Below are 20,694 nucleotides of genomic sequence, written 5' to 3'. Positions count from 1 at the left end.
TAAAAAGTGCTGGGTTGTAGTTCAGATGTAGAATGTTCCTGGTTCAATCTCCAGTAACACCCCTCCCATTTGTTTTATTTGTGATTGTGTGTGTGTGTGTGTGTGTGTGTGTGTGTGTGTGTGTGCCATAGTTATAATCATGTGTTATGTTTAATAATAGCACAGCACATTCAAAGAGTTACATATCAGGTTATATAACCAGGAAGAGTTAGAACTTAAATAAAAACATTCTTACTGCTGCTAAGTTTTGCAAAAGAGAAATCTAAGTAAGATCCATGAAGATCTAATTTCAAATTCCTTTTGCTGAAACTGCTGGTGAGCTTCCCGTTCTTATCCTTGCTAGCATGCCCCAGTACCTGCTGATACCTAAATATTTTGGCCTTTGATTAATGCCTGCAACAGTAAGCTTTCCAAAATCTTTTAGGGCCAACTAAAGAAAAAATTAAAGTAATGCAATTAATTCCTATAGATCTTGATTTTTTAAAATTGTGTATTTATGATGACTGTTTTCCATGCAATAATTATAAAACCCATTATAACTTAACTATCATGCTGACCTGGGATTTCTCTAGGAAACAAAAAAGCAGCTTAATTGAGATTTTCTTTTCTAAGTATGTTCAGGCAGAGAGATTTTTTGGAAGGTATTTTCCTTCTCCTGTGGAGAATTCAATAGCATATGTTAGGAGAAAATATGATTCATGAATAAACCAGTAATTTGGCAAGGCAAATAGGTCCCATTAGTTTTGAAAGGCTAAAATTTTAGTCTTATGGTGCAATAAGTGTTATTAAATCAATATATAGAGCTGCCTTCCAACTTGGCACGGGCTTACTTGGCACTGACAAGGTTTTTAGCCACAAATTGAACTATGTGACTATACTTTTAGTAAAAAAACTCCAAACATAGCCTTGAATTATATTTTATTGAAAAAGTTCTCAAGTATAATATTTTTTACCTTTCAGAAACATCTAATATATTTGAAATTCTCCCTTTTATTTATTTTCAAGTTATTTTGATTTGCCCTCCTCAAACCATTACACATTCATTCTTAAAAATTGAAAAATACATAAATATGTAAAACTGTAAAAAATGGGTCAATATTAAAATGTGCAAACTCTGAGAACACCTTCATATACTTAATATCTGGATTATATGATCAAAGTTATATCACAACTTCTCCAAGATAAAGACAAATCTTATATTGGACTTTAAGTAAAAAGTAAAACATCCTTAGTTTTGTGAGTATGCTTTTAATTTTCATACAATAAATATTTTCACAGTTACTTTTGTTTACCATAGACTCTCCTTAGTGCCAAAGCTGAGTCAACATTTTTTGACTTAATACATTTTTCACTACTTTTGGTAGGTACTGGTTCTCAACTGGACTGTGTTTTTACTACTTTGCAAGAACCTTCATTCTGTTGGGAGATCAGACCAAATTATTTCAAAATGGTATATTAGATATTATGGAAAGGTTGGGGAAGAGATGTGCCGACATCGAAATGAAGACCCAAACTACATTTAGGTGGCACGAATATTGCACTAATTAATAATTGGTTTCATTACATGGAGAATACCCATAAAGATATTAAATTTGCTTCTCAGGTTCTTAGGTCTGGCCCATTCAGCCAGGAGTTTTGTGTCTGATGTTACCAGGAAGCTATTACTTTAGTCAACTCAATATTATCCTATTTATTTTTTCCCAAAAAATGAATATAAATTTAGTTTCTACAATTGGCCTGTCATTGTCTGTTTTCCAGAAACCAACATAAGCCTTTGCTAAATATATTTGAATCTACAAATTTTACTACCCATTCTACAGAGAGGAAAAATTTAGTATTTCTATTTAATTTTGTATTTTTATTTAACTTAGTATTTTTATTTCATTTAATATTTTCATTTCCAATGTACTTTCTGCTCTGTGAGGTAGGACTTCTTAAATGGTTGGAGCAGAGTAGAGACTAGAAATTTTCTCAGCCATCCAGTTAGCCTCCTGCATGCTGTACCTCTAGATGAATCTGGATTCCTTAGCCAAACATGGCCTTGTAACCTCTTTCTCCCCATTTCCTAGGGAAGAATTTTATTCCTATTCTTCTGCTCTTGTGGCCTTTGGTTTCATATTCCTTCTCCTGGTTGGTTGTATGTCTGCTGATTTTTCCAGAGGGGACAAATTCACAAGTAAAAGCTCTTTTTTAAATGTTTTTAAGTTTTCAATCTATTACTAAAAGTTATATATTGAAGCAATAAGATAAAATTCCACTTATTGAAAATATCCCCAGATACTCCATTTTCTCCTACCTGCTTCTAAGGCACAGAATACAGAAATAATGGGAATAGTTTATGGGAGAAATTAGCTTGGGATTTGAAGAGGCTAGGTTTCCATACTTTTTCCATAAAAATAAAAAAGAAAAGAAAGAAAAAAGAAAGAAAGAATCTAACTTTCTGTTGAAAATATCTTTAATCTCAAAAATTAAACTATAAACTGGGCATGGTGTCCCACACTTGTAATCCCAATACTTGGGAAGCTGAGACAGGAGGATCACAGATTTTTGGCTAGCCTCAGCTAAATAGTGAGGCCCTCTGTAACTTAGTGAAACCCTATATAAAAATAAAGAATAAAAAACAATAGGGCTAGAGGGGTAGCTTGAGGGTAGAATGACTTTGGGTTCAATAGACAGAAATACAAAAAACAAAAATTAGAAACTCCTATAAATTGATATTTTAACTGATGTTTATTTTCCTCATCATCTCTAGTTTGAAGAAACTTTGCAAAGACCAGTCTGATCCAGTCTAATTTAGTTTGATCCAATGGAATTCAGTTTGAACTGGTCTAATCCAATACAATTTGGTTTAATCTGGTTCGATTTGGCACAGTCAGGTTTGATCTAGTCCTGACTGGTTTGATCAGTGTTATGAGCAACAGAGGTTACAAGGTCCTAGGACCAATGAGTCACATCATACACAATTTGTGTCTTTCCACAATGCCACAGGTTTATTCAACACTCAAAGGTTATAGCACACAGGAACCTGGAAAATTGTCTAAGTTATTTAAGCTAAGTTCTAAGTTTGGATCTTGGCTGGTCACTTGCCAAAACCAGTTAGCAATGAATGAGCATCAAACAATATACTTCATACTAGCAAATCTAACAAATTCCTTTCAAATAAGCAGGGCATAAAGAATAACAAACCAAGTCCAGGAATGGACGTGGAGCTTCAGGAGTTGGCCCCAAAGCTGAGCTGTCAGAAGTCTTGGTCAGGAGTCTCACTGATCCAGGAAGAGCAGTACCAGAGCAAGTTGCTACATTGGATCAAAGTCATGCACATGGCAGAGTGTCATGGCATAAGCAAAGCTCAGCACACTGCTCTTAGGGAAGACTGTCTTTTATAGGGCTTTCTGAGGCTTTGCCATTTTCATTTGTAAGCTCATCCAGGCTTATGGAGCCTGCCAGACTCCTATCATCAGATCAAATGTATTGATGACATAAGTCAATCAGAGGTGAGAAAGCATTGATCCAAGTGTCTGTTATCAATGGCAGCACAGAAGTGCTGATCTGGGTCCTATACTGAAGAGATGAGACAACATTCCTTTTTGCTGTTATCAGTCACAGCACAGAAGCACTGCTATGGGCCACAGGCTGCTATGTCCAGACAAGTTTTTGAGCTGTTTGCTGGCATTCCTGGACAAGTTGCTTATGAGCTTTGTCTGAGCTATAGCTGGCATGTTAAAACAGATTGTTTATGATTTTGTAAAAATTGTTTTATATCCCATATTCTATATAATCTGGATCCTATAGGCCTGATCAAGTTCTGCCTGGTTCCAATCCACTAGGTCCATGTTGGTCTGGCTTGATTTGGTTCTGGATGGCTCAATTTGGTTAGATCAAGCTTTGACCAGCATGACCCAATTTTATCTAGTTCTAGCAGATTTGATCCAGCCCTGTCTGGATCTGACCCGCCTCATCTGGATTCAGCTGGTCTGATTCAGTTTGAGCCAGTCTGATCAGGCTCTGACCATTTTTCATCCAGTTCAATCCAATCATATCCGTTTTGATATGGCTTGATCCTGTCCAATCTGGATTGATACCATTTAATTCAACTTGATCCAGTATGATGGATGTTTGGAAGCCTTTGGCACTGGTTGGCAGGAGGAGCTTGGAAATGTTTGGAGAAGTAGGCTTAAAAAAGCTAGAATGCTGCAAGTGAAGTTTAATGGTCATTCTCGTGAGGTTTTAGAAGAATGCTGATAGAAATATGGACAGTAAAGGCTCATGAGATTTCAGTTGTAAATTATGACAATAAAGAGAGGAAGTAAGTAAAGTAAAAAGAAGGAAGGAAAAAAGAAGGGAGGAAGGAAAGGCTTGTGTTGAACTGTGGGTAGGAGACCTGAGCGAGAAGGGAGGGTTTGCTAGGATTGATGGTATCTGTTTATTTGGTTCTCTGGTGTAACACACACATGCCTGGTTACTCAGTAATTTCAGCTAACATGTCCATGGCGTGTCCACCTGGCATTTCACTCACCAAAGAGACAGGGCATGGACCAGAACACCTTTCTTTGAACCTAATTGGATGGATTCTTTAGCAAAATCCTTGAGGAAAGTTGTTATTCTTTTTCAAGATTGATTCTTCTTAGATTCTTGCAGATTCAACTTTTGTTACTCACTATTATGTCCTCATAGTCTCCTCATGTAGAAAATTTTTTAAACAATGAAGTAGGGGAAGAAAAAGGCAAACACCTCACAAAGTTGGGTTCTTCTCTCACTCTGCATATAGAAAATAACCCTGGAGAATGTCTTTGTTCCTAAATCAACAATAGCTCTCCATTTTATAGGAATTTTACTTTTGACAATAACTGGTTTCTTTTAGACATCTGATCTAGAACAGTGATCTAAACATGGTTGTTTTTACAATCCAAAAACAGGACCATAAAATACAAGGGCTGACATAAATAACATCATCCTAGCATTAGAATCAGTACAGTGTAGGGAAACAATTCAGCTACTTTATATCTTATGACTATTTTGGAGAGGGAGGAGAGAGAGAGAGAAAGAGAGAGAGAGAGAAATAGAGAGATTGTTTCTGTCCTTGAGGAGTTTATACTCTCCAAAAATTCAAAACAGGATCATTGATGTAAATGGAAATTTGAACATTTCCTGGTGCTTAGCTGAATCATAGATCCAGGAAGCCTGACTGCATCTACAGCTCTAGTACCTACCTAGCTCCTGATCACTTCACTGACATGAGTGATTGGTGTTCACTGATCACAGCATAAGAAATGGTACTGATGGCAGGCGATAAGATGATGAGAGTATCCTCAGATCACAAGTAGGCTTTTGTAGTAAGAAATTCTATAGGTAATTAATGGATTCAATTCTTTCTAGGCTAAAAGACATGTTCAGGGACCTATATCTACTCGACAAAAAGTCAATTCAAAACATCACAGCCTAATATGAAAAAGAAAAAAATCTCCAGGTTTAGTCTTGTAAGGAGATGAACTTCCTATTTCCTTTGCACTAATTTCTGTGAAGCAGAGTCTATCAATAATGGAGAAGCCATAAAAGGGTTGCCTATTTGGAGACATTCTGGGAAGTGGGATATAGAAACTGAGTTACTTGCCAGCCACCCAAACAAACCCTCAATAATTGGCTTGAAAATCTTTTATTAATGCCATTTTATGAAGGGTTTTTTTTGAGAACTCAAGCTTCACTGTTATAATTTTTTATTCAAATATTAGTCCCATCATTTATTAGCTAGATAGAGTAGGGCCTACAACTAACATTTTCTAAATACCATTTTCCCAATCTGTAAAAGTTGGAAAATATTAGTACCTTAGGGGTAAGTGTAAAGAGGAGATATTTTAAAACAGTAGTGTACATAAGGATTGTTAGGATGAAGTCTAACATTAGCAACTTAAAATAAGTGTCAGTAATAATGATAATGACGATGAGGTTAAGCATGGGATTCAGATTTAATGAGGCAAAACATTTTCCCAAACAGATCGCTAGGACCGTGTGTTCTTCTTTGTTTGTATTTATTTGCCTTTACAATATGGGCCCATGACTATTCATATTTACTGATGTGTTACTTTTGTTTTGGTTGGATTATCATTGTGAACAGATGTTGCTCATATGTGCTAAAGATAATGGATGCATTCTGACCTGTAATTATTCTTAAAAGCAAAATCATTTTCAAAGGATGTTTTGACCAGTTATCTTTCCAGAAATACTGGTGTGCTAAATTCCATGAATGCACCCATTTCAACTAGAATGTTAGCCAACATATTTTGCTTTGAATCTTGAGATTCGTTTTTCATAAATTTCATCTATTTAGTACTCTACTCTTCTATTGAAATCCCCTTACAATAACTATTTTGAGAAAAATACATATAAATTATGGTCCATTGTATTCTTTTTATTCTTTTATGAAAATTAACCAAGGCCTTTCCTGCTAATTTTCTTGTGTTTTGTCTCTGATACCTAAATAATACCTTTAACCAAATTTAGGAAATGGAATGAAGACTTTAGAGAGAGGAAGATGAACTAAAAGTTGATTTTAGGCAATTTTAAGAATAGGATTTTCTAGTAATATGGTTGAATAAACACAAGGCTTATATGGTCCTGTTCTTTGCATCCATTACCTGGTGACATGGTTTAACCATCTTCTCCACTAGACTGAATTCTGAGGAAGAAGAAGGACTGTCTCTCACCTGCTCTGCTGTATCTAGAGAGTACACTGTGTGGAGTAAACATTCCACAAAGGTAGCAAGTATGTTTAATTTTTAACCTTAATCTGGTTCACAATAATTTTCCTTGATACTTTCAAAAGTTTAAATTAATTTAATTATGTTTTCTTTTCTTCTTTTTTTTTCTTCTTCTTTTTTTGGTGGTACTGGGAGTGGGACCCAGGGGCTTTCTACCTCCAGGCTATACTCCCAGACCTATTTTATATTTTATTTGGAAACAGGGTATCACTAAGTTGCTGAGAGCCTAACTAAGTAGCTGAGGCTGGCTTCGAACCTGTGTGATCCTCCTGTCTCAGCCTCCCAAGCACGGGGATTATAAGTGTGAGCCACCACGCCCAGCTTAATTATGTTCTCAATATAATAAAACTTGAAAGTCTTTATTAAATTTTAAGTCAGTATCTTTATCAGTTAGGTATAATCTTGTTTATTTTACAAAGAAGTTAATTAAGCTTCCTTTTGAAATCAGAAAGAAAGACTATCCCCAGGGTCTCAATTAGTGCTGTCTGCTTTTAATGGGACCCCTTATTTCAGTGGCCTTAGATTGCCAAAATCATAAGAAGCAAATGCATGTTTAATTTCATTCAAAACATGTGGTTTTCTTTTCCAGACCTGATGGGGTCTGAGAAAGCATGAAATTATAATGTTGGTAATAATTTCCCCTGTTCTTGGCAAGCACAGTCAGGTTCTGATGTTCAGGTTGTACTCTGGCAACATTTTTTAATTAACATTTAATCTTCCCCCACATAAAGCTCAACCTCTCACTGGCACTGAACCCAGTGTTTCAGTGGGAGAATGTTCAGAAACAAAGGTCTTCCTTTCCGTTGATCTCCTGTTTCCCAGAGTTTCTGTACTCAGAAGAGTCTGAGTTCTCAGAGGGCACTGTAAGCCTCAAGGGTATTACTCTGTACTCCATCCTGTACCTGCTTTATTTATAGAGTTTATTGCTTGGATTTTGGAAGTTGGCACACATTGCTTTGCAAGTCCTAAAAAAATAATCCCATTATGGAAGTGTTAGGAAGAGACAGATCTGTGGCTCAGTAAATCATCATTAATGCATCCTTCCTGAAAAGCTCCATCTTTTGACCAATTTTACCTTGATTAGAAAATTGGACCTAACATAGGTGAAGATGAATCTATATAGGGATGTGATTTTTTTTGGTGGTACTGGGGGTGGGACCCAGGGGCCTTCTACCTCCAGGCTACATTCCCAGACTTATTTTATACTTTATTTGGAAACAGGGTCTCGCTAAGTTGCTGAGAGCCTCACTTAGTAGCTGAGGCTGGCTTCGAACCTGTGCGATCCTCCTGTCTCAGCCTCCCAAGCACAGGGATTATAAGTGTGTGCCACCATGCCTGGCTGGGATGGGATTTTAAATACCAAAATTTCCAGAGCCAGAGTTCAAAGGATGCTATAGTTATAAATTACTTCTTCTGACTCAAGTGCGCAGCACTGCTGAGGAAACAGGAATTTCATTTCATTCCACTCTGTCAGCACTTATATTATTCTGCTTCAGACTCTTTGACTGAAACATCAGTTTAAAAGTGAAAGATTTAAGTAACAAAACTATTTTGTCCAAGAAAAACTTGGTTTGCATCTTTCCCCTTCTGAGTATTATTAGACAATATAAACAGGTTTGTCTGTAAGGAACCAAATAAGTTGCGGTTATTTATCATGAGAGTTTTTTTTTTTTTGTCTTTTTTTGTCTGGTTGCCAGTGAAGTGGTTCTGGAACAACCCAGCACTTTGGGAAAGAGTTGGCAGGAAGGAAGAGAAGAATAACTCCTCCCACACAATACCTTGCTTTGTTGCTATAGATATTCTATTTCTGGAGAAACAAACTATAATGAAAAGTCTGATAGTGGATAATCATCCTGAACTAGGGGAAGGCAAAATCCCTACACGAGTGTAGACAGGCTGACGATGATGGTTTGAGGTCAGGTGCGGGAGAGATTGCCTTGGGAACAAAACTCATCACCTATCTACGACACTTCAGAGTTATCAGATGCTTTTATATATCCTATTTAGTTTGGACATGAGACCTGTGTGAGATTGAATATGATTATTATTCCTTTAGTAAGGGTTTACTAATGAGATTCAGTTAGGTTGGGTGATTAGTATGGGTGAGTGCTATGGCTAACTATTAATATGTAGAGGGTCATAGGTCTTTGTCCCAGGTTTAGAGCTGCCACCCACTTTATCATGTCTACTTGACAGAGAGCTGTTAGGGAAAATTTAGGAAAATCTTTAAAACACCTTGAACTTTGACTTTTACAGAAGGTAATTTGTATTACTGTTGTCCTACAAACAATTTCTTAAAGTTCAAAGACATAAAGCAGATTACTAGACATTTAAAGTTTCCTTGACAAACTGAACTCAGTTTTCGCTCCCATAAATGAATAGAGTACACCAGACCTGTGTTTCTGTATCTTGACTGCACTTGCAAATCATGTGGGAGCTTTTATACCTACCTGTGCCCAGCAGTGATTTCCAGGATTTCTGATTTAATTGGCCTTAAGTGGGCTTCATTTTTTTTTTTTTTTGGCTTCCAGGCAATGTTAATGTGCAGCCTTAGGAGTGAGAACCACTGTTCCAGAAATGGGGAAAGTCTTTCCTTCTGAGCCCGTTGCAAAGATTTATGCAGAAACTCTGATGTTCTTTGATAATTTAAGGAAGATTAAACTTTATTATTCATTTTATCTAGATTGAATTCCTTGCCAGAATTCAGATCTAATTCTCACTTCCTTAGAATTTTCCAGTGGAATATATGTCACCCCTTTAAAGCTCTTCTACAACTTGGCTTTCCTTGCAAACTTCAGCTGGATGGCCATCTGGCTAATCTAAAGAGTTCCTGTGCATGCCAGAGGGTTTGCTCTGAGCACACTTGATCAAAGGAACAGTCCTGAGATATTAATGGACTGATGGATAGATGGATGAATGGATGGATGGGTGGGTGGATGGGGATTGAATTAAAGATGCAGAGGCAGGCAGGAAGATTTCAATGAGTCCTTTTTTTTGGTAGTAGGAGTTGAACCCAGGGTCATTCTACCTCTGAGCTACACCCTCAGTCCTATTTTTTTTTAAGCAAAGTCTCGCTAAGTTGCTGAGATCCTCACTAATTTGCTGAGCCTGCTCTTCACCTGTAATCCTCCTATCTCAGTCTCCCAAGTATTGGAATGACAGGCATGTGCCATCTCATCTGGCTTCAGTGAGTCTTTAAGAAGTCACCGAACAAAACCATAAATAGGAAGCCAAGGAATGACACACATCCTCAAAACATATTGGTCAACCCTAGTGCTTCTGTTTACTCAGCTGGCCAGTTTGAATTCTAAAATATAAAGAATAACATGCTTCAAAACAACCTTGACAACTACAGAATACAATTGTTTAAAACATGATCAAGTTAGCAGGGTGTGATGATGTATGTCTGTACTGCCAGTACTTGGGAGGCTGAAACACAAGAATCATAGATTTGAGGTCTGTGTCAGCAACATAGCAGGACCCTTAACAACTTAATGTTTCAAAATAAAACATAAAAAGAGCCCGAGGTGTAGATGGGAAGCAGAAGGTCCCCATATTCAAGCCCTAATACCAGAAAAATAAAATAAAACGTGTGTGTGTGTGTGTGTGTGTGTGTGTGTGTGTGTATGAACAAGTTATGTAAATCAGAAAGGAAAGAAAGAGAGATATTCCCAAGCACTGATCTTTGGTGTCTGAAATGGCATAAGAGAAATGTAGTGAGAGGAAGCCCAAGCTCTATGCACATATGGTAGGTGCAGCCTGGCTGTAGTGCAGGAATTGGTGGCTGCAAGGTCAGATTTTATATTTGCTAAGAAGTTAATATGAATTTACAGATGACAGACTCAATTTGTCCTTAAAACTTCCAAATGATTGAAGATGAAAATACTCTGAGACAGCTTAGAAAATTTCCCTGAATCAAGATAAGCACAAAGCATACCCCAAAGAGAGAAATTCTTCAGAAATGTTCTCTTCTAAGCATTTTCTGTGTAATCACTGGCTAAGGGGAGTCACGAACATTGCTGATCATCTGGGCCAAATGAAGAGTTGGACATTAGAGATTTGGTCCTGGAGAGACAGAAGAAATCTTATGTGATTGCTGTTTGAATCCAACTTAAACCTCAGTTTTCAGAAAAGCAGTATTCACTGACAGACAATCTATGGTAACTGTTTTTGTTTGTCTTAATTTCATATTTGTATTGTTATTTTCTGAATTGGAAAATGCTGCAAGTTGTTACCAGGTTATTTTAACAAAGTTCTTGGTCTTCATTTATTATATAACATGTGATCAAAATTGCCAAAGAAAGTAATATGTTTCTGTTTCAGGATCACTGCAAGGATTTTGCTTAGGAAGCTCTGTATCAGCATTTGGCAAACCAGACATTTTGAGCTCAAGTTAGCCCGTAATTTCTTTCTGTGGCCTGCCAGCTAAGAATGGTTTTGCACAAATAACCCAATCAATAAATGGGCAACTGAATTGAATAGACAGTTCATGAAAGAAGAGATACAAATGGCCAATAGATACATGAAAAAATGTTCAACATCATTAGCTATCACAGAGATGTAAATCAAAAATACACTGAGATTCCATCTAACCCCGATCAGAGTGGCAAGCATAAAGAAGTCAAATAACAACAATTGCTGGTGCGGATGTGGGGAAAGAGGAACTCTTTTACACTGTTGGTGGGAGTGCGAACTAGTTCAGCCACTATGGAGGTAAGTGTGAAGCTACAGCATCTCATGCAGATCTAGAGAAAGCTCGATCAGGGGACCTGTAAAGGCGTAGATCCCCCATGATGTATGTTTAGCATTTCCTTCTTCAAAAATATATTTTAGGATTATTTGGATTAATATGTATAATTGAAATTTTATGTGTAAGCATTATAACTAAAACTGATGGGCAGCAGCTTGTGAGAGACTCAGGCAGCAAAGATATTTTTTCCCAAGGATAAAGTTTGGGCCAAAGATTAAGTTCAAACTGACCTTAGTTTGGGCCAATGTATAAGATTAAGTTCAAGTCAGCCTTGTGACATGAGACAAAGCATACTATGATTATTTAAATCTGCTCTGAACTCTGTAAAAAATAAAACTTTTCCTGTCCTTGGAGGTCCTGCTTGCATGGCTATGCCCTTGCTTTTCTGCCAAAAAAAAAAATTATATATATATATATATATATATATATATATATATATATATATATATAACAAATCCTGAAAAAAGCAGAAAAGTTTGAACCTGGTCTCGTGTGACAGATCTTCTCTCATTCGACCTCGGCTCTCCTCTCACCAACACACGAACCTCGACTCTTGCTAGGGCTGGACCCTGGCAGTGTGAAGATTCCTTAGAAAATTGGAAATAGATCTACCATATGATCTAGCTCTACCACTCTTGGGTATCTTTCCAAAGGGGTTTAAATCAGAGAACTACAGTAACATATGAATACCCATGTTCATAGCAGCACAATTTGTAATAGCCAAAATATGAAACCAACTTAGGTCCCCATCAACAGATGAATGGATTACAAAATTATGGGAAATACACATGAAGGAATTCTACTCAGCAATAAGGAAGAACAAAATCATGTCATTCTCAAGAAGATGGAAATACCTGGAGAGCATTATGTTAAGTGAGATCAGCCAAGCACAGAAAGAGAAGGGCCATATGTTTTCTCTAATATGTCCAAACTAGGGAGCATTGGGGATACCAGAGGGACTCCATATAATGGAGGGAACACCTCAGTAAAGCTAGAATGAAAGGGTAGGAGAAGAAGGCTGAGGTTGATTAATAGAGGAGATACATTCAAATATGTGTAAAAGTATGAATGTAGCATGGTCATCCTGGACACTCATTGTTGGAAGGGGGAAGAGGGAAGCGGAAGGGGAGGGCACCAAGCACTGTCTGAATGTATGCCATTTTCAATATGATCCACATAAAAATAAAAAATAAAATAAATGGTTGAAAAATGAAAGCAAAACTACTTTAAAGAATGTGAAAATTAGATGGAAGTTCAAATTTCAGTGTCCATGTTAAGTGTTATTGAATGCAGATGGGCCAAGTTTATGTATTACTTATGGCTAGTTTTAATCTGTAGTGGCAGGTAGGAAATATTATGACAGAGATAATCTGGTGGTAAAAACCTAAAATATATACTTTCTAGCTTGTTTTAGGAAAGATTAAGCAGAGACAACTCTCCAGCCAATGAATGTGAGTCAACTGTGCACTTAAATGTAATAAAATGAGGTGAGATTCTTACTTTGGAATCTTTAAATACAAACTTTAACTATGAAAGTATTTTTGTATAAATATATTTTAATGTTCCAGACTGAATCCACTGTTTGTGCATTCTCAATGTTCTCAGTGTTGGAACAAACAGGTTAATTTATAGACCTGGAGTCATTAAATTACTTAATGTATTATTAAATGCATTATTAATGCATTTACTGTATTATTAAATACTAGAATTATTAAAAACTAGAAAAAGATTTTTATTGCTTAAAACGGTTCTAAATTCTGCTAAATATAAGCATCAAGTAATTGTGATTGTATAGCTATATTATAGTTAATATTTATTAGGTAAATTTTTTTTCTTTCTGAATTTTAGAGCTCAACTGAAACAATAGAACAGAGTCATAAATTGAAAGTGTAATTCAGGCATTCATATAATTATATTATAAAATCCCAATTGATATAGACTTCTATCAGTAGAAATAAAAGGGAACAAGTTAATTTTGACAATTGTATTTCACTATTCAAAATAAAATATGCTATGATATGTGTTTAAGTTTGTATGGTATGCCTAGGAATCTAATAACAAAATGATGAAGAGATCCTAGGAGAGATCATTTTATTCTCAAAATAAGTAGAGTAAATGGAAATAAAAATATAAAATTTGCCTTCATGTCATGATTTTTCTGTCATGTTTACTATGAAACATAACTTCTCATTCTTCTTTTTAGTTGTGCTTTTAAAATACAATCAGCCCTCTGTATCCAAGGATTTCAAATCCTTGGACTTAACCAACTAAATATAAAAAATATTTGGAAAAATGTGTCTATTCTGCATTTTCACAGACTTTTAAAAAATATTTCCTAAGCAGTATAGAATAACAACAAATATTTATTTAGCACTTACAGTGTATTAGGTATTAAAAGTAACCTAACAATAATTTTTAGTATGCACACATAGGTTATGTGGAAATATTATGCCTCTTTATTTAAGGGACTTGAACATCTGAGGATTTAGGTATTCATGGAGGTCCTGGGACCAATCTCTCATGGACACCAAGCGATGCCATTTCCTTGAAGGTCATTAAATATCCATTCACTCCTCATTATATAAAGATTCCATATTTCAGATTTGCTTAAAACTATTTGTTACTTCAAAATGACACTTGTGGACATTATATTCATACAAAGGCTTGTGTGGATATCTAGAAAACAGAAAAAATGAACTACCCTTTGTGCAAGGTCCTGGGAGAAGCCAAACATCTTGATGTTCTTTTTTCTGTTTTCACTCAGACTTTCTCTTTTGCATTTTTGTGGGGGGGGTTGGTTAGTTTTTTATTGTTTAAAATGACCCCAAGCAAATGACTAAACTCTGTTTAATATCTTTAGGTGCAAAACTTCTGTGATGTGCCTTATAGAGAAAGTATGAGAGATAAGCTTTGTTCAATAAGGAATTGTTATGTTCTACTGACTATTCACTATTGTTAAATCTACAGTTTATAATTAAATAAAGTATCTTTACATATAAAACAATTTTATGTATTGATTGGTGGATGCCAAGGCACAACTTTTAATTCCTGTGTTACCATTATAAGAATAACCAACCATAAGCATGTGTATATATTTGAATGTATGATTCACTGATCTCAATCCACAGTATTGATTGCTTTTCATGGCAAGTAAAAAAATCTAAATATGCATGAATGTAGCAGTGGATCAAGGGAATTGTTTGGATAAGAATTTACATCTGAATAATCTGAGATAAATTTAAATTGCTAAAACCCTAGAATTACATGGTATTTTAAAAACTGCATTGTTCTGTTGGTTAGCTATTGAGTTTCTCAGCTAACACAAGGAGCCAGATGTAGTTCAAGTCTTCAAGGTTTGTCAAGTGACATTTTGTAAGGCTGTGAGAAAATGAATGTATCCTTTTCACAATTATTTGTATAGATATTTCAGGTTGTTATGCAGTAAAATTGGTTGGAGGAGATCTTTGGGGGGTAGCAGAGAGAAAATGATTTCAATTGCGAATTGAGTGAGTTGAGCTTTGATATGAAACACTAGAAGAATGAGTGGATTAGGTTGGCTTACTTCATTCAAGCATTAACTAAATTATACCTATAATTTTTGAAATATTATTATTTGAATCACTTTAGGACACTTACTCCTCCTCCTCCTCCTCCTCCTTCCTCCTCCTCCTCCTCTTCCTCCTCCTCCTCCTCCTCCTCCTCCTCCTCCTCCTCCTCCTCCTCCTCCTTCTTCTTCTTCTTCTTCTTCTTCTTCTTCTTCTTCTTCTTCTTCTTCTTCTCCTTCATATGGCTCTGAGGATTGAACCCTGGGGCAATCTGCCTCTAAGTTACATCTCCAGCCTTATTTTTATTCTGAAACAGAATCTTGCTAGGTTCCTGAGTTTTACTACTTGCTAAGCTGTCCTTGAACCTGCGATCCTCCTGTCTCAGCCTCCCAAGTACTGGGATTACAAGTGTGTACAGTCCAAACAGACTAAGACATTAACTTATATAGAACTGATAAGCTGGCACATTATTGATTGGATGAAAGAAGAAAATAACTATATTTGACCTTATTCATGTTTGGAGAGAAACATATTCAGAACAGAATGATATCTTTCTTGTTAGAATCTATCACATAGTCCCTCGTGTATGAGAATTCTGGTATAAATATCTGAGCAGAAGCACCCAGGAAGGGTCTTACCAGGCCCTCTTCAATGAAAAGACCTCCAGGTGGAGTTTTTAGGCCAACTACTAAGAGCTGGCTCCAAAGGTTTGGAAAGAACATGACATAGACTTTCCCTCCCTCCTGCTTCCCTCCCTCACTCCTTCCCCTCTTTCCACTGCTATTCTTTTATTAATTACTGGGGAGAGCATTTTAAGGTTTGCTTTCAGATATTAGTCATATTCTGAATTTTACATTGCAAAACTAATGCAGAGACATACTAGTTCCACCAAATCTAATCAAATTCACCAGATTTTTAAAAAATGAGATTAGTTAACAGTTTTCAGGAGAGATAGTAACAAGAATGTTTATTTGTTTGTATTGCTTGACATTTAGTTTATATCATTGGCTTAATAAAACTAGAATGACTTGCAGTAAATATGAAATTATGTTTATTAACTTTAATGTACTCTGTGTTACCAATATAAAATTATAAGAACATATGCTTGTGAAATATAAGAACACTTTGCTTATTAAAATACACATAGGTAATACAAATTTTAAAATATGCTCAGAAATATTCCCCTTCAAATTCACAATAGTGGTAATTAGAGGGAAGAAAAAATTTAAAATATGCACAGAAATAATCACCTTCAAATTCACAATAGTGGTAGTTAAAGGGAAGAAAAGGTCATGAGAGCAGAGAATAGACTCAGTCTCATGGATGCAAAGCATGTATTCCACCTCTGAGATACACCCCAGGCCCCCCAAATACATCTAGTTTTTAATTAGAATATTATGTAATTATGCATTTCTATATATTCAAAACATTTCATAAAATGGAAGCTAGTCTTTTTCAAGGAAATAAACACAAAAGAATTTAGAAAACTCAGTGCTAACTTCATGTAAATGACAAAGTCACAGCTTCCAGCCTAAAACACTATAAACATTTTAATGTGTTCAGGATACTCAGAGAAGAGGTATTTTCCTACAGAATTAACATCTCTTTTTAGATATCTATTTGTATAGTGAATTTAATCAAATTAAAAATAATCTTAAAAATGAAAGCCATATTATTTGATATTCTTCTCCCTCTCTTATTAAAACCTGGGGCCCTGCATATCCTAGGCCAGTACTCTACCACCAAGTTATATCAACAAATCTCATTTGGCACTCTGATGGAACTTTACTAGAAGAATGGGTTACACATCCCAGAGGAATCTAAAAGTTTCTAGCTCTCCAGTGTTTTTTGAATGTCTTCACATACCATGTTCATAGCTACATAGACAAATAGTTTTCGAAAGGCAATTTCACAAAACAAACACATTTGGGATTCTATTAGTTTTTATAGTGAGGATTAATTCTCTACTAGGTCAGATCTTTTCAATAAATAAAACATCTCTCATGGCTATCACTGTTTATTGTTTTGATTGTTTTTCTAAAAAATACTTGACAATAATATATTATCATTCCACTTTAAATAATTGCTACTTTTACAATATTTTTATTATCATATTTTTCAGAATCTCTATATTAATATTTATAATCTAATGTTATTAAGATTTATAAGATTATAAGATTTATAATATGAGTTTATGATATAATGTTATTATCCTGCAAGAATTTTTTTATCCCTTTGAAATAAAAATATTTTCAGGTGATGTCTACTTATAACGTATCTATCATTGAACATCTGGATATTAAAGCTTTAGGTCAAGTGACAATATCTATCTTCCTTCCTTATATTCCTTAGAATAGCGCTATGTAAGAATCCCACTTAGGTTATACTCTTTAATAATGCTGTTGATAAAGGTATGAGGATGATAATGATGATGATGATGATGATGATGATAATGATGATGATGATGGTGATGATATTAGGAGACAGAACAGAAGCCTTAATCACAATGCCTGTAGGATCAGTTATTTATTTAGTTTTTGTTGTTGTTGGCATAGTCATCTGAGATCTATGATTCACTGGGTGAACTAAGGTATTCTAATACATGTTACCTTAATCTGGCCAGAAAACAATAACTACTTAATCACTCAATAGTATTTGTTGAATTTTAAATAATAGGACAAAATAATCACTTCTCCCAAAAACTTTACTAGACACAGCATATATCTGCTTTTTATCAGGGGCAATAATACTCCTGAGCTAATCACTTTGTAGTTCACACAGTACTGCTTGGAGACAGTGGGAGAAATATCCTCAGGTAAACAGACAGATTATAACATATTAATAACAGATTATTCATCATCGGGAGCTTCCCCATCACTTCATCTGTTGCTGAACTGCCCATTTTTCTGTTTCCCAGTTACATTGCCTAAGGTTTGTCTGACCTTGGAATGAAATGCTGGACCTGCCACAGGTGGGAGTTTGGGTTGACCTTTCAAATGGTACTACGTTTTATCCGAACTTCCAGTTCAGATTATAAAGCATAGCATGTTCTCTGTGAGATACGCTGCCATCATGTTTCTTCAAGTGAACAATAGATGAGCAGTAATGCCTTTAAAGCAAACTCACCCAGTCAGAAACCTCTTAAATACTTCTCAGGTCCCTACTGGGTCTCTACAGTAAAATACAAATTGAAGGGAAGACAAATGAAGAGGGAAATGCCAAAGAGAAGTAAGAACAGGAATAGATGATTTTATTTGAAACAGCAGGATGTCTAGATGCTTTTGTAATTTCTCATGTTTTTTTAATCTAGTATTGCACACATAAATTTGGCGTGATTTGTTATTACCATATCATTATTGCAAGCAAAACCCACTCTGGCATCTAATAGTTGAATTCAATCAAGTCATGATTTGCCACCCTAATAAAGAGAAAATTATGTTAGCTAAGAGAAATTCAGGGACAATAAACTGATGAAATTTGTGTTATCAGACAAATAATTTAGATTTTCTTTGCCTCATCTTGCTCATCTAGCATAGATAATTTCTAGTCCCTTCTGGTTCTATCAGCATATGATATGATTCTACAAATTGTTCTTCAGAAAAAAAGAGAAACCTATTTTATTTTTCCAAAACAGGCCGTTAATTATGCTTTTTATTGTCATGACTGAAAAATCAGGTTTTGTTTTTATTTGCGATCTGAATCTTTGTATTGGATTACAGAGAGTAAATGTTTTCAAAAATAAATTCTTCCATTGATTTCCTTCCTGCTTTTCTTCTTGTTATAAGCCTTTCTCTCAATAGATGGTGCTCTTTTCTCAGAGACACTTCTGATCTTATTTCTTCTCAAAAGATAAGGAAAATGTGCTTTACTCTTTAACAGTCATTAATTAAATAAATCAGACATGTAAGTAGAGTCGATTGCAAGCAATTTTTGCCACATTGGTAATAAAAGCATAATGAGAGAAAGCCTGTTAAGTGATTGAAGAACTCCATCAGAACCTGAAAGCTTCCTGAGTAGGTGAGGCAGATATTTAACTAAACAGGAACGTGCTATGTTTACAACATACAGGTAACCAACTTCTGGTGGAAAGAAAAATTCAAACTAGGATCCAGGTTTATAGTGTTAGCATATTTATCTACTTTAGCAAAAGTGACCCTGTAATAATCCGCATTGATAAGTAATATCTGAATATATATATCAGTGTCAACACCATCAGCATCAATCTCAATATTGAGAGCTTGCATGTACTCTTGCCAAACACTTCTGGAACATCAGGTAAACAAAGAGTAGGCCACAACCACTTCTAAAATAAGTTCACTTAATGAAGACACTTCCTAGCCCCCTCCCTCAAAACACCTGTTAACAACATCTTACACAGTAGTTTCTAACGCAGAATTAAGCTGCTTTAGTGGCTCCTAATCAATCCCAACTTTGGGGGACATTGACAAATTGTCTTGTCCTGCAACTGTCCTGAACTACCCTGTCTATTCCAGATGCAATGTGTGACTCCTCTAACAGATCTGTAACTCTCAACTGCAAACTGGTATGTTTTCTACCACAAAGTAACACTGTTCAGCATGGAGAGATGTCAGGAAAACTCCCTTTCCCTTGTGTGGCCTCGGGATGGAATTAAAACTGGAGTAAAGGCTCCTCTGAGGAGGGAGGAGCAGGGGTGTGGCTGCGGTACAGCCTAACCCAGCCTGTAGGAAAGTTGACAGGTCTTTCTCTTTAAACAACTACTGAGATTCAGCCCCTGGATAAGGGAGAACTAAGGAGGATTCTCTTCCATTTTTCAGTGAGCTGCTTCCATAGCTCATGCAAATGAACTGACCTTAGAACCCTGGACCAAGAACCTTCTTGTCTAGGAGACAGCTTTAAGATATCTTTTCTCCCTTTATGGCTTTTTAGCAAAGAAACTTCTGTGTTTCCTCTTTTAGAATTTTTCATTTTTCCTTTACCAAGGGAGGGGGAGAACACACACACACACACACACACACACACACACACACACACACACACACCAGGGCATCTCTCCATGCAGTGGCTCCCGGAGGTCCCCTGCTTACCTCCCTCTCTCACCCTCCCGCCTGTGGCTTTATATCCCTGTAGCCTTGTAGCTGCGGAGGAGCCCCGGAGCCTGTCTTACCTGATGATCACGTACATGACCAGGAAGTTTCCGAAGAGCCCCACCACACACACGATGGAGTAGAGGGCCATGATGGTGATGGCGGTGATCATGGAAGGACTGCCGGTCGGAGGGCACAGGCTGTCGCTCCCGCCCAGGTCGGTGCGGTTCGGACCGCACGGGTCTGACAGGTTGCCATCTAAGTGGGACAAGTTGACCCAGGAGCCAGGGCCAGACGTCGGGGAGCAACCGGGTAGCGCGTAGGGATCGGTGCAGTTGCTGGAGTTGGCAGGGACGGCACTGCTGTCCATGGTGCTGACGGCCTGCCGGGGACGCGGCGCAAGGTAGCCCAGAGCCCAGCACTTTTCAGGGTGAGCGCGCCTCCACCGCTTCCTCTCTCTCCGCAGTCGCAGCTCCGGCTGTATTTTTCTCTTCTCTTTCCCTTTCTTTTCTTTTTTAAAAATAGGGTCCAGCCCTGGCTGAACCGGCCGGTATCATCAGGCAGCAGGGCAGAGCTGA

The 20,694-nt window shown here is 36.6% G+C and overlaps 1 protein-coding gene across 2 annotated transcripts in view; it reads right to left on the bottom strand.

Moving 5' to 3' along the window:
• OPRM1 (opioid receptor mu 1) overlaps positions 1 to 20,492 on the bottom strand; it is a gene marked incomplete at both ends in the record, with an annotated part of 60,819 nt that extends 40,327 nt beyond the window's left edge. Inside the window, one exon of one of the 2 annotated variants that reach the window (XM_080699964.1) lies at positions 20,197 to 20,492. In XM_080699964.1, the coding sequence (XP_080556090.1) occupies positions 20,197 to 20,486 (290 nt within the window). The remainder of the gene's footprint in view (positions 1 to 20,196) is intronic. The other variant, XM_080699963.1, reaches the window with a different exon arrangement.
• Positions 20,493 to 20,694: the final 202 nt, after the last annotated feature.

This window comes from Muscardinus avellanarius (assembly GCF_963383645.1).
Source record: "Muscardinus avellanarius genome assembly, chromosome: 8".
NCBI classification, from domain to species: Eukaryota; Metazoa; Chordata; class Mammalia; order Rodentia; family Gliridae; genus Muscardinus; species Muscardinus avellanarius.
Note: the sequence above shows the minus strand (reverse complement) of the source record. Positions and strands in the feature narration are given on the sequence as shown.